The sequence below is a fragment of the Rhodamnia argentea genome, chromosome 8, assembly GCF_020921035.1.
Source record: "Rhodamnia argentea isolate NSW1041297 chromosome 8, ASM2092103v1, whole genome shotgun sequence".
Classification (NCBI taxonomy): domain Eukaryota; kingdom Viridiplantae; phylum Streptophyta; class Magnoliopsida; order Myrtales; family Myrtaceae; genus Rhodamnia; species Rhodamnia argentea.
The window spans coordinates 4,069,744-4,096,418 of NC_063157.1; the positions used below are offsets into that span (position 1 = coordinate 4,069,744).

The following is a 26,675-nucleotide window of genomic DNA, read 5'->3' on the forward strand; positions in this document are numbered from 1 at the left end:
AATAATTCAAATATTAAGAAAAATTAGTTGAACATAACACGAGGGCAACTGATGTATTGAGAGCTACGGAGTCAGTGTGAGAGAGAGTCACAATGTGTTTGCTTCTCACTTGATTTGAACCTAGGAGTAATGTTGTGGGCCAAATACATGTCCAAAGTCCTTAGCTAGTTACTGGGCTCAAGACAGCCCACGTGGCTGCGGTTTGCATTGCAGCTGCCACTTTCAGAAGATGACGGAATTGAGTTCAAAGGAGCTGGCCGAAGCCGTACCCTGGGGGCCCGATTCGAGTCTCTCACGGAATCGGAACCGGGGAAGGGAAAGCTTTGCTGGGTCAATTTGAAGACGATTCGATTTTCATCGGAGACAACGCTGGGCCTGACTGCTTTCTCAAGGCTTCAGTGCCGAGATCCACTCACTGATCACGTCTTCTATCCCTATGCTTAGATGTCCACGGACTTATATAGATTGGTGAAAGTATTGAAGTGTGTTCATGCTCTCCATTGACAGAAAGGCACGGAAATCCTACTCTCCGGCAAGTGGGCTAGAGTCTGGGGGAACCACCCTGGAAGGTGTTGCAGGGGGCAGTGCCCTTAGACCGCCGGAAGGCTTTTATAATTTGGGTTTGTACTTTATTGATAGTTTAGGTTTAGATCCATGAATAGCTGCTTAGTGGCCTAGGACTTTCTCAGTCCATACGGTTTTCTTGTTTCACTTATATATATAATATATTTCTCTTGTAATTATTAATTGTAATATAAAGGTGTAAGATGCTAATTATAATAAAAACCTCCGTTGGATGCACCCCTAATTTAAGTTAATTTTTCTTTCTCGTGTTTACTTATTATTTAGTCATAGTTGTGCTCCTAATTCTAACAGAAAGGACGGAAACATCGATCATTGCTAGTAATTCTCTTCTGGCATCGCAAAAGGGTCTCACACTAATCGGCAAGACCGTCGCACAATCCTGTCAAGATGCATGTGGAAGGCTTTGGTCAATAGGAATGAATATTTTCGACCCTAGTAATGAATATCACGTCGCACAAGAAGCCGGATCGGAGCAATTGCCGAATGATCCGCGCATCTTCATTATTTACATCTCTCCATAAACGGTTTTTCACCTGATTAAGGAACATCTTTTTGCAAATAAAGCAAAAGGAGAAATAAAGTAACGAAAGCATCGTCAGCAAATAAAGAGGCCTAAATGCTGATTAACTGTTGGTGATTAGGAAAAAGGGATTAAGGCAAGAACGCTGAAAGAAAAATCCGATACCGGTCGGGGGCCCCACGCGGCCGCCCAGTGCATCCACGTGTCAGGACGTCGCTTGTCCTGATGGGGTCGCTGTCGTGAAATCGCCCATGTTTCCGCCTTGTATCCCTCTCAAAGCTGTCGATTCGTTGGATCGGATATTTGGTCAAATCGTCAAACATGTTTCCTTCTCAGCGATCTCTTGCATCACCTAATCACCCTCCACGTGTCCTCATCTGAGGCCTCTTGATCTCGGTTAATCTCCTGCTCTTGTCACTATAAAAATAACCGCTCGCTTTGTCTCCCTTCTCCATGCGAACGAGCTTTCTGCCTTGAAACAAACTAAACCAGCGTTCAACCGTTTCTCTCACTAGCTCAACCTCTCTCTCTCTCTCTCTCTCTCTCTCTCTCTCTCTCCCCGACGGTTATCTCAAAGCGCGCTCTCTCTCTCTCTCTCTCTAAAAACCAGAGACTGCGAGTTCTTTTGAGTGGCTGCATTCCTGTTCGACGGAGATTATCATCGCCGATTTGCGCGATGTTCGTGAAGAAGCTTGTGGAGAAGGCTGCGAAGAAGGTAAAGGCATAAATCGACTCTCTGCTTAAGTTGATCTGCATCTCTGCGTGTGTGATTCGCGATTCGATCGGTCATCGTTGTTCGTTTTTCACGTCTCGTTACGCTGATTAAGCACCTGATTGGTTGAATGCTTGTTCGAACTCGTCTACCGCGCATGATTTCGACTGATTTCAATTCAGCTTCGACTGACCTACATACGATCATGCTTGTTTCGTCGTCATCGTCATCGTCATCGTCATCGTCATCGTCATCGTCATCGTCATTTTAGGTAACAAATAGCAGGAGAGAATTTCGAATCTGTGGATTGATGTTCGCGCACTGGTCGTCATTCTCCTCGGGTTCTTCTGTCAGTCAAAACGAACTGCACACATCGAAGCAAGCCTAGTGGAGGCGATGATGATGACCACGAGACGACGATCGAGTGGTCTGAGCGTTTTGGTACAACTGTGATGATGGAGTGAAACTCTAATTTCGACCGGAACTAATTGAGACTCCAGCCATCAGAGGAGTAGGATTGTAGCGAGATGCTTTCTCTGATCTGGATTAGGTTGATTAATCATGATTAGAAAGACGAGCTGTAGACTTCCGTTGAAGTGGAGGAGCATTGATTGCGATTAGATCTTTCCTTTTCCCTTTCTCACTCTTTTCCTTCGAGACACGTGGCATCTGATTCTGGCCAGCTTTCAAAAAAACATAGGGAAATAATTTACATGTCGGGTCTGGTTAAAATGGGAATTAGCCTGCATTATTTTCTTTTTTTGTCCTTTTCCTTAATTTTAACGCCCCACTACGGTTTCGATGAAAGGCTAAAACGCCGACGAGTGCCTCACGTAGTAGACAACGACTTTCCATGAGGACCAATTAGAGCTAAGTGAGGTTTGTCTTTTCCTATGGTTATTGGTTAGTTCGTTATTTGTCGTGGTCCCTGTCTTTCTAGTTGCCGTTTCTCTTTTTTTGCCTGAACTTCGAAGTCAAACATTTGGGCTTTTTCTAAAGGAGTAAGTAAAATCATGTGGAGGATGCGGATAAGTTTCGGATCGTCCCAAAGTCCGTATAGAATTTTGTCACGCCACTTATAATTAGTATCATAGTTCTTGCTTGTTCTATCTAGGGTTCTCAGTTAGGTTTTAGAACGCGTGAATTTCAATCCATTTGGAACTACAGGTTTGATTTTTATGATGAGGACAAGTTAGGGACCTCTCAAGAGGCGAATTTCCTTGTTTAGACTGGGTCCAAACAAGGATTTACCTTCTTGCCATCTCCGTCCTTCGCGCATATTTCGCTTCTGAAGTGCCTATTATAGTGCAAATAGATACATAAAGCTAAATGTAAAATCCACGTGATGGCCCTGTAATGGGCGGTGGTACTGCGGTCCAAAGTCCACGTGTCCCCTTAAAAGGTCAAGCTCATCCTTTTATTCTTTTCCTCGGGGGCCCGTCAAACTCAAACCGTCATTTGCCTTATTGTTTTTATTATATGCAAACACCACCTCGTAAGTGTCCTGATGCTTTCGACCAAAAAAAAAAAAAAAACAGGTGTCCTGTCGCTGAAAAAACAATTTCTTTATCCTTTGGACCAGCAGAACGGAAAAATCGGACCGAAACCACCGACCAGTATCTAAGTACTGTGAATCGGACAGTACCCAAAAGAATCTTATCCATAGGATTCTCTCCCCGGACAGTAAAACTTTGCCTGCCGAAGACAAGGAAACAACGAATGGAGGCCATGAACTTCGGTGGATGGACCTAGTTAGTCCTCGTGTCTGCATAGTCTATACAATTTCGTGGGTGATTGAATTACATCCTCCGGGGAATCAGAAGGCGTATGCGCACGGGTTATTTAACGATTTCCCATTTCATGACATGAGACGGTGCGTGATCTGATGGTTAGGTCTACTTGATGACGATATCGAAACGTCCTTGCTATGGAACGTTGGACGCCTGTGTGATGAATTCTTCCAGATAACGTGCCTCAACTTGTGCGTCCAATTTAATTTAACCTAAGTTTTAAGGCGTACTCATCGAGCAACATCCCTACTGTTAGTCACAGATACTATTTCATCCTTGGTACATAAAATGAAGCTATGTCCTTGGTAATTACTATTGCTGCGTGTAGTGATTACTCGTGACACTGTGTTTGATTGTTCTGGCAGCCTGGAGGAAGAAGCTCCGAAGGACTGAGATCTTGCGATGTTGACCCACATATGGTATTTCATTATGGGATTCCATCGGGATGCACCAAATTCGCCTATGACTCAACCCAGAACATACTTGCTGTTTCCACGAAGTATGATTCTTTACCATTGCTAATCTATTCTCGCATGTTTTCCGCCGATGGAGTGCAATTCACAGGTCAAAAACAACTTGGACCAGGATGATTTAGATAGCTAACTGAACAGCTCTGACTCTCCTAAGTCTTAAGATGCAAGTGTAAAAATGCTACATTTCCTCTCCCTAACCTGGTTATTTGATGCAACACTTTGAAACCTGAAACTATTAAGAAGCAGAAGTAAGGTATTGGTCGAAATTTTCCACTCTCATTGCCTTCAAGCGTATGGAGTTTCTCCCACAATCTCGCATTTTCTCTTGGAATAGCAATATGATGTACATGTTTTGAGGCTTTGATTGCAGATTCGATGGAAACTCTTTGACAAACATGCTTCTCTTTCATTCTGTTAACCAGGAATGGCGAAATCAAGTTGTACGGGAAAGATAACACTCAAGTCATACTCGAGTCTGAACAAACAGGACCGAGCAAGTTTCTGCAGGTTTTCTGCTTTAGGCCATGATTTGCATTTCCATGCTTTATGCGATGGATTGCCTTCTTAATTCCTCTTCAAAAGTTATTATGTTATCATATTGGAAATTCACTAATTATTAATTCGCGTCATCATTGTCAGTTTGTCGAGAATCAAGGCATTCTTCTGAATGTGACCTTCAATAATCAAATCGAGGTAAGTCTTCATAAGGACTTATGCTCTGTCCATGTGTCATGCAGGGGACAGTCTTGGATTTTTAGTGTTTCAAGTTGTTCTTGAGAGATCAATTTATGCGGGAATCATATTCTAGGTTTGGGACATAAACAAGAAGCTATTGTCGCACATTTACAATTTCAAAGATGCAATCACCTCTTTATCAGTCCTGCAACATAGTTTTTACGTGTAAGTTTATTTCCATAGTCAAACTGGTCTGGATAATAGAGGTATAACATCATTCATGTTATTGTTTGACACGTATATTTGCAGGTATGCTGGAGATTCTCTTGGAAACGTGTCTGTTTTGAAGCTTAATCAGGATCCGTGTAATCTAGTCCAGATGAAGTACACAATACCTTTTGAAGCATCTCATGGTTAGATGCTTTCCAGTTTAATTTGTGTTTTCAATGACCCCATTAGTGTTTTTAACTAGTCTTAATTTCATTTCCTTATGATTTTACAGTGCCACGCTTTTCTATGACATTTATATGCAAGGAGATTATTATTAAAATTTCATGTTTGATCAATCATCATATTCAGGATTTCAAACTGAATTATCTGGTCACGTGGTTGTCATGCATGCCCTGCCTCAACCGTTGGCTGAAAGCAAGAGGTAGTCTTATTTCTGTTCATTTTCTTATTGCAGTGTTCTACAAAATAAAGCTAATGACCTCATGACTCCTGAGAAAAACTATTCAGTGAAATGTCTCGTGTGCATGAAGTTTTAACAGAAAGTAAGGTGGCTAAGAAGCACCTTTTCATATCACTGTTCCACATGCTTTGTCCTTCAACTAATGCCATTTTCAATTTGACTGGCAATCTTTCATCTGTGGCTACTAGTTCAGTATATTCGTAATAACTCAGAAATGCTTGAACTAGTTCACACAGAGATGTAAGGTTTCATGTCCTAGTGGCGTCATATTTTACACAGTTTGCACCTTGTACCAGTAGCATTTAGGAATTAGATTCCAATAAAGATTCTAGACTTGGGAAGTATAGTGAATGGTGTGGGGACTTTGTTTCTAACAATGAAATGCAGGTTGAGGTTGTTTTACAGTTTTCATTACTACCTCCAGGCTCCAGTGAAGCACCATCCGCTCGTGCTACCCTGGCACTAAGCAGTTGTTTGCTTCAATTTCTTCTGCTAATTCTTTGTAGTACTGGTTTATCTTATTTTACTGTTGTCAATAGACTCGATACTACCTCACATTAAGCATCGTGAGGTCATGTAATGTCACCCTGGCGCCAGACATATTTCTATTTTCAAGTCTACAGACAGCTGTATCAGTATCTTATTGTCCAAATACAGGGTACTGATAATATATGAAGATGGTCTTTTCGTATTGTGGAAAGTCCAAGAAAGCAAATCAATTTTCAAAGGTGGAAATGCGTTGCAGTCAGCACATAATGAAAGAAAGAAAGTGACTTCCGCCTGCTGGGCATGCCCTCTGGGGAGTAGAGCTGTTATTGGATACAGCACTGGAGATATCTTCATTTGGAGTGTTCCTATCCCAAATGGAAGAAGTGAATTAGTGTCAGATATAGGCTCTCAAAGTGGTCCAATTTGTAAATTGAATCTCGGATATAAGCTGGACAGAATTCCTATTTCCTCTATGAGATGCGTTCATACAGATGGAAAACCAAGTCGACTATATTTGTTGGCCACCGCTGATGCAGCATCTTCCAATCCTTTGCAGGTATCTGACGTCAGTTACTCTCTTCCTAAATAAAATATTTTACTTGGTTTTTGACGATTGTGAGGAATTACCTTTTAAGATCTTAGCAGTAAGAAGTATAGTTCTTCTTGAAGTTCTTTCTACTAAACTTTCAATTTTCTCTCACAAATATTATATGCATCTCGCCTGAGTGGGTCTATTAATCTCCCCCCTTGGCATTTTAGTACAACCAGTTCAGAATTCCATACTAGATCAATCTTCTTGAGCCTGAAAATATTGAGAATGCTTACGGGAAATTAACGTCTTACTTGTCAGGTAGTCTTGCTGAATGACCACTCTGAATCCCGCACAGTTAAGCTGGGTCTTCAGTTACCTGAGCCTTGCATTGATATGGAGATAATCTCAAACTGCAGTGAGCAGACAAGGCAGAAACGAGAATCTCTTCTAGTTATTGGAAAATCAGAACATCTGTATGCGTATGATGACAGCCTAATCGAAAAGTATCTCCTACAGTGCCAATCCAAGTCTGCTCCACCCATCCCAAAAGAAGTAAGGCTTAGGATGCCACTCACCGAATCAAGCATCACTGTGGCAAAATTCATCACTAGTAACCAGTATATGTCGAACTTAGATGATGAGGTACGTAGATGTCATTTTACATGTCCTCAGCATAATGTGATCATCTTGGTAAGTATAACTTTTCTGGCTATGTAGGATTACTTACAACTGGTCAAAAAGGTTCCGCCTCTTCTTCACTCGGAAAAAAATGGTAAAGACGCATCTCAGATTAACCCAATCCCATTTGGTGGATTTGTAAAGGTCAAAAATCTGTTCGTAACTGGACATAGCAATGGAGCCATCAACTTTTGGGACATGTCATGTCCACTTCCTCTTCCCATCTTTTGCGTAGAGCAACAGGTGCTCTCCTCTTAATGCCTTGTCTTTTTTGCTGGAATCCTATAACTGCGTTTTTACCTGCCTTTACACTTCTCATGCCTCAATGTTCTCATTGGATTGAACTTTAAAGTCTTCCTTCACTTGATGAAAATTTTGAATCAAATTGCCTAGCTCTATAAACAAGAATATTCATCCATATGGTGGAAGGATAAAATAACTTACACATCCAATTTCGGGAAGATTTTGCTTGTGTCGATTTGCAGTTTAGTGGCTTAACATGAATTTGTGTCGGAAATGAAGGAAAGAGACTCCCTGGAACATAATTAAATTAAAAGAGGACTGCACTCTTTTGGTTGTATGATTTGAGCTTGTTATTGTGGTCTTGTTCTTGCAGAGTGAAGATGACTTTTCTCTGAGTGGAGTTGCACTTACAGCTTTGTATTTTGAAGCAAAGCACCATATCCTTGTTTCTGGGGATCAAAATGGAATGGTGAGCTTCATGCCCACAGATTTAATATAATATGACCAGTTACTTTATACTGGAGTCGTTCGGTTCATATTGTTGATCTGCTTAATAACTACAGGTTCGCATATACAAGTTTAAGCCCGAGGCATATGTATCAGGTACGTCTACATGAGGTTAAAATAGTTTAAACTTAGTGCCTTTCCTAGTCAGATTTTAAGAACTTCTTGCATGAATATGATACATCGAAGCAACAATTTTGACTTCAAGTTCTCTCTTTTAGGTAGTGCAAAGAAAGGAAACAATCACATGATTGGCAGCGTAAAAGCTTTGAAGGTTAATGGTTCGGTACTTTCATTATGTATGAGCCGCTGCTCCAGCCATCTTGTTGTTGGTTCTAGTCAAGGATATGTAAGTGTGCGTCTTTTATTCTAGGTATATAGAATTGCTTCTTTTATGATTTCCGTTGTTCTAGGTGCTGATTAGAACTTGTTCGAGAGTGATTTTTCAGTGCATGAAGATATTTTGCTGACATAATTAGTTCGGGCATATTTCATTATCTGTTGCAAATTCAAATGGGTTTTTTTTTCTTTATTTTACTTTTTTTATGGGATCTTTCTGAGGAATGGGGGGAAATAACTCTTTCAAATGCCATAAGAATTGTCATCAGCATTCAAGTTTGCGTTTTTTTTTTTTAGCCTGGAAGAGAAATGGTTACACAGAACAGCAAGTGGGTGTGGAGAGGAGGTCCATTTTAATATCCATGTCTAAGGCTTATAAACTCTAATAGTCGGCATGTGGAGTGTTTTGCTAAGAGAAGACAACAGTAGTCTCAACAGCTTACATTACAACGTCATCAGATGTTTAGGTTTTTTCCTGAAAATACAACTTCTGAAGCAGAGTGCTCCTAGTTCTATTTCTGCTGGACCTTTTTTTTACCCAGCGAAATCAATGAAAATAGTGGGCTAAATGAAGTTGGTTCGGGCACAAATCTAATGCACATGCCCTTTTGCTTTAGGTCGCACTGATTGATGTAGAGGCGCCTCATATACAATTTACCAAGCAAATTTCAAGTGACATTTCTACAGGCATCATCTCTCTTCAGCTTGGTACCTGCACTTTGCATGCTTTCCAGAAGAATATATTGGTCATGTCGACGAGGGATTCATCAGTTGTGGCCGTGGATAGTGATACTGGTATGATACTGAGCAATAGCATGGTGCATCCTAAAAAACCCTCTGGAGCTCTATTTTTGGAGATATTGGGTGAGAATACAAGTTCAGCAGCATGTTTTTGAGATATTTATTGCATGAAATTAATATTCTTACCTGTAATCCCACTGTTCAGAATTGAAGACAGAGGATGTGGTTGAGGATTCTATATTTAAGCAGGGACTATTGTTGCTATGTTCGGAGAAAGCCGTGTATGTGTACTCCTTACCACATGTAGTTCAGGTAACGATACCGAGCGCATTTATATATTTCTTTAAGAGCCAAGAAGAGGATTATATATCTCTCTTTTTGTTTCAGGGAGTCAAGAAGGTCATATATAAGAAGAAATTCCACTCCTCATCTTGTTGTTGGGGTTCGACTTTCTATACTCCTGATGCAGGACTTATGCTTCTTTTTGCCTGTGGGAAGATTGAGATAAGGTATTGAACAGTGAATTACCTGCAACTTGGCTGATGAGACAGACGGGTCTATATCAGTCCAAACATTTCTTCAAGTATAAAATTTTGCTTGCTTCTTCTGTCTTCTCTCCTTGGGATATGGTCATCGTGTATCTCCTAATTGAGCAGTAGGAACGCAAAACTTTTCATTAGTTAAGTCGAAGTTTTGCCGGGCATGTGATACTTACCATCATTTGAAATTCTTGTGTCAATTTTGTTCATTAGATGTTTCTGTAGGGCCCTCTCTGCGGCAATTGTGTCATATTTTGTTTTGTCCTTTGTATAAGATGATGCTATTTTGGAGTACCACTTCAAGTCTTGGCAGACAGGTGCATATGAATTCGTTTATATCTTGAGAAACCTCCTCTTTATCTAGATTAGATATGGATCTACTGAGATCCTCCTCCTCGGATCTTTAGCAGAAAGATCAAACTGAACATAGTCTATTTTGCTCGTTGCTCCATAGTCCACTTTATTCAATTAACCAGCATCTAGGCCAGGAAGAATTTATGTGAAGGTTTATCCAACTGCTTTTGAATATATATATAGAGTCATGCAGCAAGTTTGTTTAACCAAACTTTTGCTAAGCTTGTTTTCTTGTTGGGGCTGTTAGGTCCTTGCCGGAGTTATCTTTGATAAGAGAAACATACGCAAGAGGACTCGCAGGTCCCACGTCAAGGGGAAGCGCAATGACTGACAATTTGATATGCTCTTCTTCAGATGGTCAACTTCTCATGGTACTTTTACACTGCTCAATTGTCCCAATTTTCTACTTCTGGATTTGTATGACCTTCATTTGTTTCCTGGCATAGGTGAACAAAGACCAGGAGATTTTTATTTTCTCAGTTCTACTCCGGACAAATATGTTCAGGTGTGTGCAACCTCCTCGCCAGCCTTTGACAACAGTTCCATAAATATGGTTCCAGAGAACATCATTTAATGCTACTTATTCCTAGAAGGGAGCCTCCAATGAGAAAGCATACTTGTGACCAAAACTAGCTTGAGCTTTCTCTTAAGTTCATGAGACAAAGAACCCAAATAGATAATTCAGGCAAAGTCAAAATCTGTAAATGGAATAAGAGAAAAGGTGATTTTTTTCTGTTAGTGGGTTTCCTCTAAAGAAAATGTCTTCATACATTTTGGAGAATGAAGAGAGAACTTTACTGTTAAAGTTCCTCCTTCAGGCTTCGTGAATTTCCTATCAGCAGTAGACTAGGAGCTCTTACCAACTGTGCATCTGCGAACTTGATGATCCACTGTATTGATCCCACATGCGTGCACGGCTGCATGCTCATCTATATTTCATTCTCTTTCTGCTCAATATGATGTGTTTTCAATTATTCTTGGACAAGGAATTGATAGTATGGTTATGTTTCCGTAACTCTATAAAAACGAAAAAAGAAAACATATATTTCTGTCATAACTCTTGGTAGAATGGTTAAAGTTAATTTGCGTTGGTTTTTCTTCTTCTTCATAGGCTGTTGGGCTCTCTCAGCCAAGTCTACCAAAAAGACCTGGTTCATTCAGCAGAGGGCCTTGCTCCTGGGCATGCCGTTCAGAAGGAGAAGCCCAAGGTAGTATTAGTTGGAGTTTTTGTTGAGTAGATTATAAATTAAAAACTTGTTTGTAACGATGTTATTTTGCACAATCAGGGACTATTTAGCTCCGTGTTTAAAGACACAAAAGTTAATAGAGAAAAGCATGCACCCGATATGTATAAAGAAGATCCTAGAGCAAGTATTGAAGAACTCTCCGCTATCTTTTCAACTGCTAATTTCCCAAGTAGTATTGTGGACATGGATGATAGCGGTACCTCGATTGACAAAAGAGAGGATTTCGCTGGGGATGAAGATGACGATGACTTGAACCTAGGTATGGCTGAGAACTGGGGTTTGCAGTAAATTTACCTACATATGTGCATGTTTACCCCCAACATTGTGTGTTTGCTGTTTATAATATTCTTTGTGAACTTTAAATTTGACTGACTGAAAATTTCTTTACTGTGTGAAGATGATATTGTTATCGATGATGACGATGAAAAACCTCGAGGACAGAATTTGTTTGGAGGTCTCAACAAAAAAGTCTTGGCAAACAAATTTCAGAGCTTGAAAGGTGAGTAAGATAAATGGATTTTCCTGTAAGAGTATTAGCTGCTACTTGCAGATCTTTCCTCTATCAAAGCAACATGAAAAGTATTGGCAAAGTTTACCCAAAAAAAATAGAAAGCTACAGGTGATAGGTAAATAATTTGTCAGTATGTGGATCCATTTTTCCAAAATTGGACATAATCTCATTTGCAGGGGAAAAAACAAAAAAACGAAAGGAAAAGTAAAGATAATCTCACTTTGTTCTACTTCCTTCAATAATTCTCCACATCCAAATGGACAGTCTTCCCTTGCCTTGTCTTGCAAGGACTGATGTGGGAGAAGATTAAACTTTCGGCTGGAAATTTTGTGCTAGGTTATCATGCAGTCATCCATTTGTTCTAGTTGCATACACAGTAGAACAAGAACATTTAAAGTGATAATGGAAAGAAGTTTCGAAACGAATAGACTGATTAATGGAGGATAAGGACCGATGAACCTTTGTCATATGAGATATACACAGCCAAATGATATAGGTAAGTGGTGCTAAGAGTGTTCGCTAAGATCATCAGTTTTCTAGGAATTGCTAAAGATGTTGGTATCCGATGTGGTTGACATTTCTGGAGATGATCTTGTGTTGTGCTAATAATCTTGAGCTTTGTAAAGTACTCCAGCCGTAGATTACAGGATACACCCACCTCTGTTCATTTCTATCAGAAAGGAAAAGATTTAGCATCTGCTATTAGAAGTAGCTTCTGTTTTTGCCTTTTGCTCACAGGAGAACTGAAATGAGGGGGATGCCTTGCTTCAGAACCCATGATACTAGGTTCCTTGGCAATTAATGTGGAATAAGTATGAGCGACAAGAAGATCTATGATTCATATGCATGCAACCTGGTTTTTCTGTGTATTTGTGACAAAAATGCCACCTATACCATATGCAACACACAAATGTGCAGACAATGTCGTAGAGGGATTAGTCTGAAGCATGGCATTTTCCTGCCTCATCACAAATGAACTAAGAAGGCACTAATATTTGCATTGGATGGTGTCTTCCATTTAAAAATTCTGTTGACAGGAAAACTCAAGCATGTAAAGATCAAGAACGAGAAGAATTCCACAAAAGAAGAGCAACAGGATGAAAAGATTGGTTCAGTTGATCAGATCAAGAGGAAATACGGGTTCGCTGCTTCTAGTGTAAGTATATTGCTGCCACGTCCTTCAAAGGGAAAATATTTTCGTTTCTTTCTTTGACCCTTTTGTCCTGGTTGGTTTATACCCATTTGCCGAGCTGGAAAATGAGAGTCTGGCCGATCGAATCATGAATTCACTTTGACAATATAGTTGGCGGTGCTGCCTGCTATGTGGTTTGAAGGAATTCAAGTAGCTAGCATGTCATCGACAAGAGGGGATTCAAATGGACAAGAACCCAATGGCTAGAAGTTATTGATGAGTATTTGGATGGTAGCAGTGAGCTCGATGTCTCCATATCACAATAAGGTTCATCAGGACGTTGACTCTTTTTTATCCTAAAAGTGTGAAATTGCGAGTGTCTAATAAAAGGAGCATAAGGAATTCTGTGATGAATTGAAACGACTGAACAGAACTTCGGAGCCTTTGGGTAAAGAAGAGGAATTTTTATGATTAGGACCCAATATTTATGCCAAATTAGGAAACCGCACATCTTTTAATATGTGTACGGAAGGAGAGCCCTTGACCCTAAACATTCTTTTGGAGAACGTTACGTTCAAGCAAGGCACGTGGTGCTGGGGGCTGGTGTGGCTTCTTTCCTGCGGTTTACATCCTGTGATTTCTCTTTCTTACCAAAGAGCTTCATATCGTTTGATCTGTTCAACGTGCAGGAAACCACAGGCGCTGCCAAAATGGCGGAGAACAAGCTGCAGGAGAATTTGAGGAAGTTACAGGTACCGCCCCTTAAGACATTCCCTCAAGTTAATGCCAAAGTTTATACTTTTGGACGTTATTCTACCCTTGTAATGACGGGGATGTCATATACTTTAATTCATGCTTATTAAGCCGCCTCCACACCACTTTAGTTCCTTTTCCTTGTTCTTCCGCTAACACGTCAGTTCATGATTCTACTCATCCTCTGCAGGGAATAAGCTTAAAAACTGCGGAGATGCAAGGCACGGCAGAGTCATTTTCGTCGATGGCCAAAGAGGTGCTCCGAGCTGCAGAACATGACGGGCAAAGCTCATGATATGCGACTTTGGTTAACATGGATCCCAATCGTCTGGGAGATATTTATTATATTATTGGCAATGTTGATTCATTCTTTTCAAACTTTCTGTTTTGTGCGGCGTGCCCATGTGTGTAAATACGTATGTGCGTGTGGGTTTGTATATACATTCTACCCTCTCTTTTGCCCAATCCCGGGAGTTGTACTAAAAGCAATCAATTTCACACATTGTCCTCGTTTGCACAGGCATGCTCTCCCCTTCTGGAGCCTAGAAAAGACTTCATAACCATCCAAAAAGCTTTTCGCACACTGAATTTCAACACGAGTTCTTGAAAATTGAAAACACCTTATCCCTACCTGGGACGAAATCCCAAAGTTGGTACTTCTAAGGGGCGATGTTGTCAACGATGTCCCAGCAATGAATACAAAAAATATAGGAATGGAACACGCTACCCAACTCTTCCGGACAGTTTTTGCACCTATAGCTTCTAAAAGACTCTACCACTACTTAGGAAAGCCAGTTCAGTTACAATTTGTATCAATATTAATCACAGAATCTCATCAACCTTTCAGAAAATTTTTGGAAATTACTCAAAACCGACGGTTACCATTCCTCAGCATGTAACTACTACTCATGCTAGTCCTATGGACAGACATATCTACATGACCAATCCCGCTCTTCTAAACATTCCTGAATGAGTTGAGGATAACAGACGATGCAGAGAGATTCACCCCTACCAGCAAAATGCATTTCATACCACTTACAGGATAGCTTACATAGGAGGAAAACACTGTTAGACGATCACAAAACCCTGTCAGATCAAAAGAATTTGCAAGTAACAAGAGGAAATGCGAATGACTACTCCAGCATTGACTTCCACGTTGAAAGCAGAAGCCAAAAACTAGATACTCACAATGCAATTGAACCCAATGGTAGAATAATAGAACCAAATGGTAGACTCTCATGATAGACGAGAGATTCCACTAAGGAAAGCTATCAACACCTACAATCCCTTGTGACAAGTAGATTCCATTCCTCAGCATCCAGAACCTATTATGGATTTGCTTTTATAACCCACTAATCCCATGCAGAAACTGTCGGCTGACTACCCAAGACCTCACCTCAGATGACAAATGGGATCTCTACGAACTGAAAAAATGTTACCAAGTGACCACAGGGTGGATTCTGGAATCTCTTAAGGGGAAACTACCAGAATTAAAAAGGAAGAAAAAAAAAATCCAGATATATTCTACAGCAACCAAGCAATGGCATTTGGCACTAGAAAACGTACAATTCAGGATTGATCAATCGACCGATCAAAGCACATTTAAACCATGCACAAAAAAAACCATCCAACTTCTTCATTACACAAGTTTAGAACCAGGACATAGCAACATTTGTTTACAAAATATTTGCTTACTAGCATGGGGATATGGCATTATCAGGCTCACATTGACCTTAAAATGCTACCAACGGGAATGAATCCCATAAACACCAAGCGTTGTCTTCGCTTCTACCTCTTGGGATGGGATAAAGAGCTAGTACTTGTGCACTTTAGAAAATAAAATCTCATTGCACAGAAGACTCCAAAATACAAGATACCTTAGCATAATGGTGCACACACTATGGTACAACATCGATTGAAACCAACAGGACAACTCATCCATAGAGAAAAGCTTCTTAAGCAGGCCTGGAAAAGCCTGCTACAATAAGATCTGGAGCTAACAAAGTTCAGTCACCAAACCGGGTCTAGAAATGAATGGAATAGGATGCAGTATTGACCCACCTCGACCCCTAAAGAGGAAGTAGCCTCATGCTCATGCATAACAGACCAGAATGTTAAGACCCTTCAACATGACTGTGTCAGAGACGAGTACTACAGTCGAGATGTCACCCCTTTCAACAAGTTAAGAGATGCTTATACACATATCTCAACGAATAGATAGAAAAATTAGGGTGATGAGAGTAAAGAAGCTTATATATATGAGATCAGAGAAACAAGCTTCAGCTAAAATCAGCATAGGCAACTAACTACATCACTGTTTAAGCTCCAGAAGATACTCAAGCCAATCACCATTCTCCTAATTATCTAATATGAAACCATTAAGGCAAACAACTACACGTCCAAAATGACAGAAATTTTTCGTTGCTCGTTGATGTAACAGTTTACACATACTCCTCAAGGGTAATTGTGACTTAGTCATCATCCTCGTCCTCCTACAATTGCCAGAACAAACAAAAGACAAATCAGTATATATACAACTTATAATGACAACTCTCCTATTTAAACCGTCTACAGTGTCTAGCACTAACCTCCCCGCTTTCATCACCATCCTCATCATCTTCATCATTAACTTCAGATTTTGACTTATCAGACTCTTCATCGTCAGCAGCATTGGTTCCTTCAGCCTATCATTATCATTGGCAAACAGGTAAGAAAATTTTCCATAAGTACTACAACTGCAAAATGACAAAACTGACAGCAAGTTCAGAAAAAACTCAAAATTACAATACCATACCGATCTTTTGTTATATGCCTGCATCTTCTTGTTGTACTCATCCTTCCTTTTCTCTGCCTTTGCTGCAAAAGGAGCTTTCTCCTAAAAATTTACAAAACAACAAGAAAGTCAATACAGATGAAACGCTCGCAGGTAGCAGATAATACACTAATTTTTTTTTAAATAAGCAATTAATAAGATAAGATACTCACAGCTTCCGACAAGGATTTCCACTTGTCTCCACCAGCTTTACCGACCTAGTTCATTCAAATTGCAGATTGGCAACCATAATCAGCAATGCTTCGGAGAATGACTTGTGGACCAAATCAACAATTGTGTATCCGTGATTAACATAAGTGATATAAATAACTCACAGCAGCAACGGATTTGTTATTAGGATGCTTCTGCTTATACTGCACCCTGAACTCTTCCCTATATCCAAAAAACAGATTGGACAAGACAACAAAAAACCAAAGTAAAGCTCGCGTTCTCGATCGACCAGAAAAACCACCAAAATTCTCTAAAAACGTTAAAATCACGCTAAAACCTAATCGTAAGTTTCTCGATTTCCATACATGAAGATAAAAAAGGCACTAGCAGGCCTCTTCGGCTTGTTAGGATCCTTCACGGCTTTCTCCTTCCTCGCCGTTTTCTTCCCAGCTCGCTGCGTCCCCGGGCCTTTCCTCTTCAAACTAAATATCAAGCCATAACGTCAAACAGGAGAAAGAAAAAAAAAAAAGAGCCGAAAAGCAAAGGAAACGACATCCACGCCACAGCCGAAAAAAAAAAGAGCACGGATCAACCTCCATCTCTGGCATTCGGCCTCGTCTGCAAGCTAGAACACAACAGAAACAGCAAGAGAAAGCGAAGAACGCGACGAACTCACCTCGTGTCAGCTCTTGTCGTCTCCGCCTTCACCTTACCACCTTTCATGGCGAAACCTGCGAGAAAACGCCGGGAAACCGGTGAGAATCGCTGGAAAATCGGTCCAAATCGGCGACACGCGCCCCGAAGTCAGCGCCGCTAGGGTTTCGCGTTACCTGTAAGCTTAGGGCCTGCGAGAGAGAGAGAGAGAGAGCGTGCGTGAGTTCTAGATGTGCTTTGTGTGTGTGTGTGTGTGAGAGAGAGAGTGTTTTAGATATGCTGTGTGTTGTGCTTGTGCGGGGGGATCTTTTGTGGGAGAGAGTGGGAAAATGCCCAGGGGCAATCTGGGGATTTCGCCGATCAAGAGCTCGGGACTCGAATCGGCAGAAGCCAGTTGAAGCCCCGGGTTTGGGCGGGATTTCAAAAAGACCCGCTGCCACGTCACGGATCCCCGTGACGCTCCACCATTGGCTGGGCTCCCCTCCCGCGCGCTTCTGTGAGGAGGCCAGGCGGATCCCTCCCCCAAAGTGCACAGGGGAAGGGCGGACACGTGGGCGCGCTCGAGTCTGACCGCACGTGCGAGACCGTCGGGCGCAATGACGACTTCGCCCCTGTAATTGTTGGGGTAGTTGGAGGAGTGCCTCAGGAAAAGTTTAGGTTGAAAGCGGCAGCGTAGATAGGATAAGCATCGCTTGCTCATTGACTTTGACGATGGAGGGCATATTTGTAAATGCGGTTCTTTGATATTTTCTCACGTCAATTCGTCGCTCACCGTACTAAATTAGGACCTTATTTCTGATTAAGAGATGCCCCGAGTTAAAAAAAACCGCTCGCAAGAGTAAATCTCTTTTTCGAATTGAAAAGATACAATTTTTTTTTTAACCGAAATTTTCCACATACAATTGACTATTCTTCAGGATAATGGGGGTATGAACGTCAATTGCCACCAATTAAGTCCCTCAAGACACGGTCAGAGAGATTCGAACCCGAGACCTCATCGGTTTAACTGTTTAAGGCTTAGGGATCTCACCAACTCAGCCAACGTCTCAGTGGTGAAAAGATACATGATTTTGTGTTCAAACAATTGAAGAAAAAAGTGCAGTCCATAAAAAAAAAATCAAATCCTGTAATTCCTTATTGTTAAGTGCGATCGATCTTATGATTAAAAAAGCGATTTTGCTCAATAAGTTTGAAGTTAACGTGAATTTTTTTATGTTTTTTCGCGTCGATTCATCACTCACCGTACGATGATAAGGGCCGAATTTTTATTGGGAGGTGCTTTGTGTTAAAAAAATCGTTTGCATGGTAAATCCCTTTTCGAAATGAAAAAATATAGGCCATATTTGGTACAACATTCCAAATGAGCATTGGGGCTCCAAAGTTCCTTGCCCAAATGCAAATGTTGTTTGGTTTATTTTTTGGCTCACTTTGGGGAGATTCAATTACATCTCAAATGCTCTCCAAAGTCCTTTAGCCCAAAGTACCTTGGGCTAAAAGGCTTTTGCGAAATGCAACTAATTTTTTTATTATTTTAATTTTGTCACCTTCATTTGCCGCCGCCGCCGCCCATCGCCATCGCCATTGCCCATTGGCCGCCGGCCGTCGCTGCCGCCGCCGCCGCCACCGCTTTTTTTTTTTTTTAATATTTTACAAAGTTCATTTTTCACCAAATAACATTTACGTCAAAGTTGCTTTCTAAATGTGTTTTTAAAATACACATTATCAAACACTACTTGCATTTTGAAAAATGCCTTTAACCCAAAGGTATTTGCATTTTCTCAAAGTCTCTTGGCCAAATGCTAAACCAAACAGGGCCATATTATGTAGAGTTCACAAATTTGAGGGGAAAAGTGCAAAAAAGGAAAAAAAAAAGAATAATTGTGTAATTCCTTGTTATAAAGTGTGGTTGATTATTATAGTTAAATTTGTGGTTTTGTTTGCCCTTTTTTTTATTTATTTCAAAGCTCATCTTGTAAATGATAGATGTAGATAATTATCAAAGTATATGTTTGATATTGCATGCGATAAACTTCGCTCAATTGTAGTGCTTTATTGAACTTTTTTCTTCGTTTATAAATTGCAATAACGTGTGGTGCACTCATAGCACTTTTCCATATTTTTGTGGTTCGTGAATTTGGTCCGTGCATTTTAGCCCAATATGCAATATAATCCTTAAATTTTTTGTACATGTTCGTTTCAATCCTCAAACTATATGAAAATGTTCACTATGGTCACTGGTCTTTAATTAATTGATGGACCGTATTAGACATTTTCACATAGTTTAGGTATTATATTGAACATTAGGCTAACATTTATGAATTGCATCGAGCAAATTAATAATTTAGATACCACATTGTATACCGGGTCAAAGTTTATAATCCATTTGTGTTATTAACCCTAAAACATAAAAATGTACAGCTAATATTCATGTATGACAAATAGTGTGCAATGAGAATGGTGTTAAAATAAATATTTTACATCATGCATGACAAATCCACGAAAGTTTAGATGGAGTAAAAACAAGTAAAATGATAGTCATAATCATCAGACATGACAAATCCATGACAAATCAATTTTTTCATTAGGTCGGGGATTAGAACTTGAGAATGAGAGATCGCTTTCTCTAGTTGTCTACTGTAATTGGGTTGCGAAAATAAAAAAACCTATCGATGTATGGATTATCGAATACAAGACAATTCGAAAAGGCTATGTGATTCCGAATTCACGAGAAGAAACTAGTGATTAGTATTGTCTTTACGGAGATCTTGAAATCGAGCGGCCTTTGCTTATGCTAGACCGTCAGATCGTTTTAAGATCAGGTCAATGACCGGCTGGTGTTGTAAAAATGCCTCCGCTAAGCTAGTTGCTCATTGCTGATTTTGCACAACTTAGCTTGCTGGCCCCAAATACTCTCGTTCAAATCTAACAAAATCAAGTGGGCTTAAAATCCTTAGCGACAAAGACAACATTCATAGCCACTCCAAACGTGAATTGTTTTTCTTTCGGAAAAAAACTCCTAAATTGATTATTTCTTTAATAACTACAAAAATAGTAAATGATAATAATTGCAGATATAAAACATAATGTCGGTGTCTCTTCTATTGAGGATCGAAGATTTTATTTTGGCAAAATTTAAATGTCTTGAAATTTTAGAAGAACACTAATCAGGGTCCGAATTCACCGTCTTCGAAGGCATCAGGAATCGGACGACACCCACATGAAATATGTGGCCATCTACCACGTGTTATTTTTTATGCGCAAATTCTGTTACATTCGAGATATGACGGCAAGTATTTCAGACTTTATTTGTTTAATAAAAATGAATGGCTTAAAAAAAAATATATTTTTTAATGAAAACTTATACCACTTGAAAAAATTGATTAATAAAATAATTTTTTCATTACTGACAACAATACGTGTCTAAATATTTTCGTAAACGATGAAAATATTTTTAAAATTATTCATTTCTATAAGCTATACAAGTTATATATTTTATGAAAATAATTTTCAAAATTATTTATTTTTTGCTAAATAAACGAAGCCTTAAATTTTAAATTCTTAATTATAAAAAAAAAATCTTAATTTCTTAATTTGGTCAAAATGAAACCTCAAAGTTCTCAGATTAATTAACATCATAACTTTTTTTCTATTGCACTTGTCTTGTATATGTGCATTACCCACTTTTTTTTCGCCCTCAATCGTTCCGAACTCGAGGTTATTTTATCTGGTCGCCAGCGTCGGAACTCCCGCACCGATTAGGGTTCGTCTCTCTGTGCCATCGCAACCAAGGCTTGACCAGGAAGAGCAGTCGGCGATCGTTCTCTAAGATCGAATCGCACCAGCTTCCGTTGATTCGAAACATCGCAGACATGTACGGATCCAGAGGGTAAGTCGCCAACTATCAGCTAATTCTTGCAAAGATCCGCGTGCTTTTGCTTGATTTCTATGTTCTCTCTGTATCTTTGAATGGATCGAGCCCTGATTTTTATCATCTCTAATGATTATCGGAAGATGCGTGATTAGAATTTGGGAATTTTTTTTTTTTCATTTTTGGGTATTGGATCGCTGTAGTCCGTCGAAATGAGCTGCTGACCTAGGCTGAATCAATCGCTTGCTGCATGGATTTTATTTGGTCTTGAAGTGTAAAGATAGTTCTTTCTGTTTCGGTAGATTTAAGGTCCGATGAGTTCCCGTTTGCGAGGGTTCGAAGTGAAAATCGACATCATAAGCTTTGAACAAAAAAGTTTTTTTATTGATCAGTGCTAATTATGATCCTAAAGAGGCGAAGGGATGGTTTGACACTATCGTGTTATTGGTGTGTGCTAGAAATGGTTTTGGGAAGATTGTACCGTAAGAGAAACCGGGCATGAGATAATATGCCAGTGGCTTTTCTTGTCACGGTTGAGTGTTCTCTCTGCGTCACTGGGTTAGGATACTTCTGCTAATGTGTTTGTGAGAATTTTCCGTGACTGGTCTGATTGTTCGAAGGAAAACCGTTTTTGGAAATTGTTTTCCAATTTTCCGGTGTTTGGATGATGGGAAACTTATTTATCTACGGAAAACATTTTCCATGGACTGAAAACAATAAGTTTTTATTAGGGAAAAGCAATTTCCCGTTCTGGCAAGTTCGAAACCACTTTTCCCAAAACACTAAACAAATGAAAACTAACCGTTTTTCTTGAAAATGATTTTCATGGGTAATATTTTTCTTCATCACGAAGTTTTCAGGGTGACAAACGCACCCTTAACTTGTGGAAAAATTTTATCGGCCGGTTTTGGCTTGATGTTCATGATTAATGATTGTTGTTGCTTTCTGCTTGATCGTAATCACATATCTATATCTGTAGTCAGACGCGAAGACTTGAATCTGCTAAACATATTTAACGGGAGTTGTTGCGTGGTTTGTGTCATTCATCTCTCATTATGTTTCAGATTTGATGTCCTGTCAGCTTGCAAGCGCCTGTATGGCCCTACGCCCTAACCAATGGTCATTTATCTTTTGAATGTTGTGTGTGCCTATTATCTTCTTGCGCTGCAAAAGTAGCCTTTACATGTCCTCAAATGTCATTCAATCTACTTCTCTTGCTCCTTCTCCTAAAGAGCTGAGGTTTGCTCCTGAGCATTAGGAGGCGAGGTTAATTATTTGCTGTATTAATTTGCTGCTTCAGTCTATATTCGGTTGCTATGGTGTTCTTTAAGTTGTCAATTTAAATATTTCCAAAAGGATAGTATAAGAAAATAGCAAATAGGCAATGTGGGTGTGGGTTGGGTTTGGTTATATTAACGGGTTTAGTGGGGAATTCTTTGTTGGTATGAAATATTGAAGGGCAATGTTGGGAGGCGGGGGGGTGTCAGATGGGTACGAGGTCGGCTCAAAGAGACAAAGAATGATGGAATCGAATCCCTACTTCGCAGTGAGCAGCGGTCCAGGTGGATATCAACCTTTTGGATATGGTGGTGGCTTTCAACCCCCTTCTTTTCCAGTTGTTCGTCTGAGGGGACTACCCTTCAACTGCACGGACATTGACATCTACAAGTTCTTTGCTGGACTTGACATAGTGGATGTGCTGCTGGTCAATAAGAATGGACGCTTCTCAGGGGAGGCCGTTGTTGTCTTTGCAGGAAACATGCATGTTGAGTTTGCCCTGCAGAGAGATCGACAAAATATGGGACGTCGCTACGTGGAAGTTTTTAGGTGCAAGAGGCAAGATTACTACAATGCTGTCGCTGCAGAAGTTAACTATGAAGGGATCTATGATACTGACTACTTGGAAAATCCTACGCCAGCTCCATCTGGTCCGAAAAGGTTTGATGATAAGGACCAAATGGAATTCACTGAAATATTGAAGATGCGTGGACTTCCTTTCTCTGTGAAGAAGCCTGAAATAATTGAATTCTTCAAAGAGTATGAGGTGGTAAAAGACAGGATACACATAGCTTGCAGGCCAGATGGCAAAGCAACTGGAGAGGCATTTGTGGAGTTTACCTCTGCAGAAGAGGCCAGGAGAGCTATGGGCAAGGATAAAATGACCATCGGGTCAAGGTATGTGGAGCTGTTCCCTTCAACTCGTGATGAGGCTAGAAGGGCAGAGTCAAGGTCCAGACAGTGATGAATATAGTGAGGATGAGGGGTTTTGTCATCCACTGAGGTTAAGCTTTGTAATTCCTAGCTTAAATGTCACTTTTCATAGCCTTGTGAACCTTTTACTTGACAATGGAAGTTGCCTTTGAACAGTTTTGCATTGCTAATTGCGGAAGATGTTTGCTTCATATCTTCATGTTGACTTACAGCTTTTGTTCAGTATGGTCCTGGACAGTTGGCATGCTTTGTAGAGGTTGTTCATGTGAAGTAATTCAAGTTGGTAGTTCGGATTTATCCAGTCCCAAGAAGAGCTTGTTTTAATGAGAAACCATATTTCTTATTATTAAAGTGTTTGAAAATGCTGTGGTCAGATCTCTTCTGAGTGGTTTATCATGCAAGTTTTTTGAATTTTTTTGGGTTGAAAGCTTTTTGAGTTGAGATCAAAGGCTTTGTGATGAACTTTTGTGGTCAGATCTCTTGTGAGTGGCCTATCAGGCAAGTGTTTTGATTTGAGATCAAAGGCTTTGGGATGAACTTTTTGTTCCTTTATTTAGTCTCAGTTGTATAATACATCTTTGAGTTTGAGTTTGATTGTGTATGGTTTTGAGCTGGCATTCTTCTTGTCCCTTCTGTAATGTTCGATTTTTGTGTGTTACCCAAAACACACAGAAAAATTGATCGTGTAGCTCTTTTAGTCGAAACATCAGATGAAGTTACTGGAATTTGGTTACCAATCCAAGTTGTTTGATTAATTCAACGACTTAAACTAGCAAACTGGCTTCCGGGATAAAAAAAGAAAAAAAATGAGAGTTCTTTTGTGTAGAGGTTTAACTACGAAATTCAGAATCTACTCCTTTTTCATGTTTATTCACTGTATTTGTTTGAAGAGGTTGCAGTCATTTTTCCATAGTCAAAAACGTAAATTGAAATGTCAAGACTGGGTTTAGCCCGCGTCGAAGTTTGGCGGATCGGGAGTCGCCTAAGCCTGCCTAGTTGATCATTGAGCCTTTTGGCATTTGAAAACGACGCCTTAAGTGATGTGATGTGCTACTAGGTTCTGTCAAAGTCCTCCTTCCACCCTACGCATGGTTTTTGGGTCATAGATGGCCAGTTTTTTTTTTTTGGTCGGATAAGTTGATCCCATTTTTTAATTTCTCTTTTGGTAGATTGGTATTGCATTTGTTTCATTAGGTGATTCGGGAGTGATGTGACGGATATCTCTTTTATCATTTGATTGCACGAGGCTGGGTAACACAAGGCAATATCCGGTGATTCAAACGACTAACCAATAATAAAGACTTCGAGGAGGTGGGTCGCTTTAGCGGATCGCCGCATAATTCAAGGGCCGAGATGCATTGAGTTCACATGCATCCGTAAATGTCTCTTGGTCGACGGGCTCAATAAATTTGCCTAAATAGGCAAATTCTTTAGTTGCAAGCAAGCTTGGGCAAGATCATGCTGCACCTATAATTTTCCATAGACCATACTAGAATTAGCCCATAAATCAAATAGAACATATACCTAAGAAATAATATTCTCATTTGTTTTCTCTCATTTTCCTTCACTTCCATTCACACAAAGTTACAAACGAATGGATTTAAGTAAATCGGATTGCGAACGAAATATTGGGTAAATGTGCTGCGTATACTAAAATGTATGTACATCGGCAAATCTAATGGATCCCGCCAAATTCGTAAGTAGGATTATACTTTTATACATGTCGCACTTGCAAAATAGTTTTCCCTTGTTCAGCAATAAAAACTTGGAGATTTCTCTGGTTTTTTTTTTTTTAAATCCCATAGTCAATCAAATCCATAGGCCCTGAAGATGAACAAGAACGGAGACCAAAAAAGCCAAAACGACAAAGGGTATCATCACGTAAACTCTCTTCTGGTTTTAACGTCCGTCCCCGGACTCGCTCCGCAATCGCTGGTCGCCATCTGCGCCTACGTCTCTTCTTTCTTGGAAAATCTTGGTGGATGGGTTTCTTTCTAATCGCTCATCGTTGGGATTGAACAGGAATTATTAACAATCCCTTCATGGAGAGGGTGAGCTAAGATGGGTGTCTCGCTCGCGAGTGGATAGATAAGTGACCCCCATGTCCATGCTTTCGCAGCACCAGTCTCGGAGCGATGAACGACGGCGTCGCGAATCCAATGCCCCTGGAAATTTCAGGCCTTTTCAGTTTTTGTATTTCTGGGTGGGCTGGTGGTTCCCGGTTTTCTGAAGAACAGTCTCTCGCAGAGTCTCAGAAGCAAATCAGCCACAAGTTTCACGAGATTCCTCGCGCAAAACCATGGGGTAAGCGACAAAGCTCACTGTTTTTGTTCCCTTTCTCAGTCATATAACAATGTTTCGTTCTCCGAGCGTTTTTTGTTATGTTCATGCTTTGAGTTCGTAGGTTAGTTGCTTCGTGCTTCCCCATTTTTGATCGATGGTCTTTTTTTTTTGTTTTTTCCCGTTCAGCGGCTCCATCTAAATATATACTTTTTCAATTCCTCTTTCATTTTAGCCTTGTCAAATTCTGGTGTAAGACGAGTAAGTGCTCGCATTCAGGATGATGATGCTCGAACCTGGTGCTGCCATCTGAAGATTTTTCTTCGCATTTTCTGCATTTACACGGCTAGTTTGAGACTGCCATCTTAAAAAGAAAGAAATTTTTTTCAAGTTGGTGATGAAGTTAATGTTGAGTGAGCATTAGTCGACGAATGGTTTGCAGCGCTCTTGTTGAAAATTTGTGATGATTTCGGTGTAGAACATGGAATCACATTAAAAGTTTTATTGGGCTCTGTTCTTTTTCAAGATTAGTATTTTCAGATTTCTACTTCCTTGTATGTATGGTGGACTTTTTGAATCACTGGGTAATTTCCTCTAATCTGAAGGATTCATTAGCCCCTAACTTATGATCATCCCCTGTCAATTTGAACAGGGCGAGCTAGTTAGCAAAATGCAAGTTTGGGGAGGTAAATTGGGTTCGGGTTGAAAATGTGGTCATTGCAGATGGGGACCGGGAAAAATGGTTAACTTTCATGAATTTTGAATTTAGCAACCAAGTGGTGGAGTTATTGTGCTGTACTTTCTCCTCCTGTTTTCATTCAGTTAATGCTAATTGACAGCTTAATTTTAGTGCAACTGGAAAGCTGATGCTTTCCTTTCCAAGATGAGCTTAGGGTGTAAAATGCAAGTAGTGGTTCACGATAATATGCTTCTTGTATCAAGATGTGGAGAACAGTTCGTCCAGCGATACAACATCTATGGTCGTGTTTTCAGCAATCGTTAGAATCATCACGAGAGGTTGCTATTGCTTAGTAAAAATCTGTTGCAATTGGAACCATAGTAGTGCACAAATTATGCTGTCTCTTTTCTAGAGAAATCAAGTGAAGAACAGCATGCCAATTTTAACTAGAGGAAGACATAATGAAAGCATTTTGCCTCATCGGGCTTTCTT

The 26,675-nt window shown here is 40.1% G+C and overlaps 3 protein-coding genes across 7 annotated transcripts; 2 read left to right on the plus strand and 1 right to left on the minus strand.

The window, feature by feature from the left end:
- The first annotated feature begins 1,640 nt into the window (after positions 1–1,640).
- Positions 1,641–13,882, plus strand: LOC115744808. Of its 4 annotated transcripts, none has more exons than XM_030680173.2 (24): positions 1,641–1,820; positions 3,973–4,106; positions 4,503–4,587; positions 4,720–4,773; positions 4,889–4,980; positions 5,065–5,168; positions 5,335–5,407; positions 6,104–6,491; positions 6,786–7,109; positions 7,185–7,388; positions 7,762–7,857; positions 7,952–7,995; positions 8,118–8,241; positions 8,849–9,095; positions 9,178–9,284; positions 9,360–9,481; positions 10,113–10,236; positions 10,312–10,370; positions 10,977–11,073; positions 11,152–11,371; positions 11,510–11,611; positions 12,661–12,779; positions 13,445–13,507; positions 13,699–13,882. In XM_030680173.2, the coding sequence occupies exons 1-24, from the start codon at positions 1,782–1,784 to the stop codon at positions 13,801–13,803; spliced, it is 3,126 nt and encodes a 1,041-aa protein (XP_030536033.1). In that variant the 5' UTR covers positions 1,641–1,781; the 3' UTR covers positions 13,804–13,882. The 4 variants fall into 4 exon arrangements, with proteins under 4 accessions (XP_030536033.1, XP_030536031.1, XP_030536034.1 ...); XM_030680171.2 differs by having other exon boundaries at positions 7,952–7,991; positions 8,114–8,241; XM_030680174.2 differs by lacking the exon at positions 1,641–1,820 and adding an exon at positions 3,670–3,690 and having other exon boundaries at positions 7,952–7,991; positions 8,114–8,241.
- Positions 13,883–15,743: 1,861 nt separating this feature from the next.
- On the minus strand, positions 15,744–17,474 carry LOC115744811 (HMG1/2-like protein). The gene is made up of 8 exons (XM_030680185.2): positions 17,322–17,474; positions 17,168–17,222; positions 16,857–16,973; positions 16,656–16,713; positions 16,494–16,538; positions 16,303–16,383; positions 16,097–16,192; positions 15,744–16,000 (listed from the first exon to the last, which is right to left on the minus strand). The coding sequence occupies exons 2-8, from the start codon at positions 17,212–17,214 to the stop codon at positions 15,980–15,982; spliced, it is 465 nt and encodes a 154-aa protein (XP_030536045.1). The 5' UTR covers positions 17,215–17,222; positions 17,322–17,474; the 3' UTR covers positions 15,744–15,979.
- Positions 17,475–20,863: 3,389 nt separating this feature from the next.
- On the plus strand, positions 20,864–23,394 carry LOC115744810 (heterogeneous nuclear ribonucleoprotein F). Of its 2 annotated transcripts, none has more exons than XM_030680183.2 (2): positions 20,864–21,031; positions 22,472–23,394. In XM_030680183.2, exons 1-2 carry the CDS (start codon positions 21,015–21,017, stop codon positions 23,253–23,255), a joined length of 801 nt encoding a protein of 266 aa, XP_030536043.1. In that variant the 5' UTR covers positions 20,864–21,014; the 3' UTR covers positions 23,256–23,394. The 2 variants fall into 2 exon arrangements, with proteins under 2 accessions (XP_030536043.1, XP_030536044.1); XM_030680184.2 differs by having other exon boundaries at positions 22,561–23,394.
- The last annotated feature ends 3,281 nt before the right edge of the window (positions 23,395–26,675 follow it).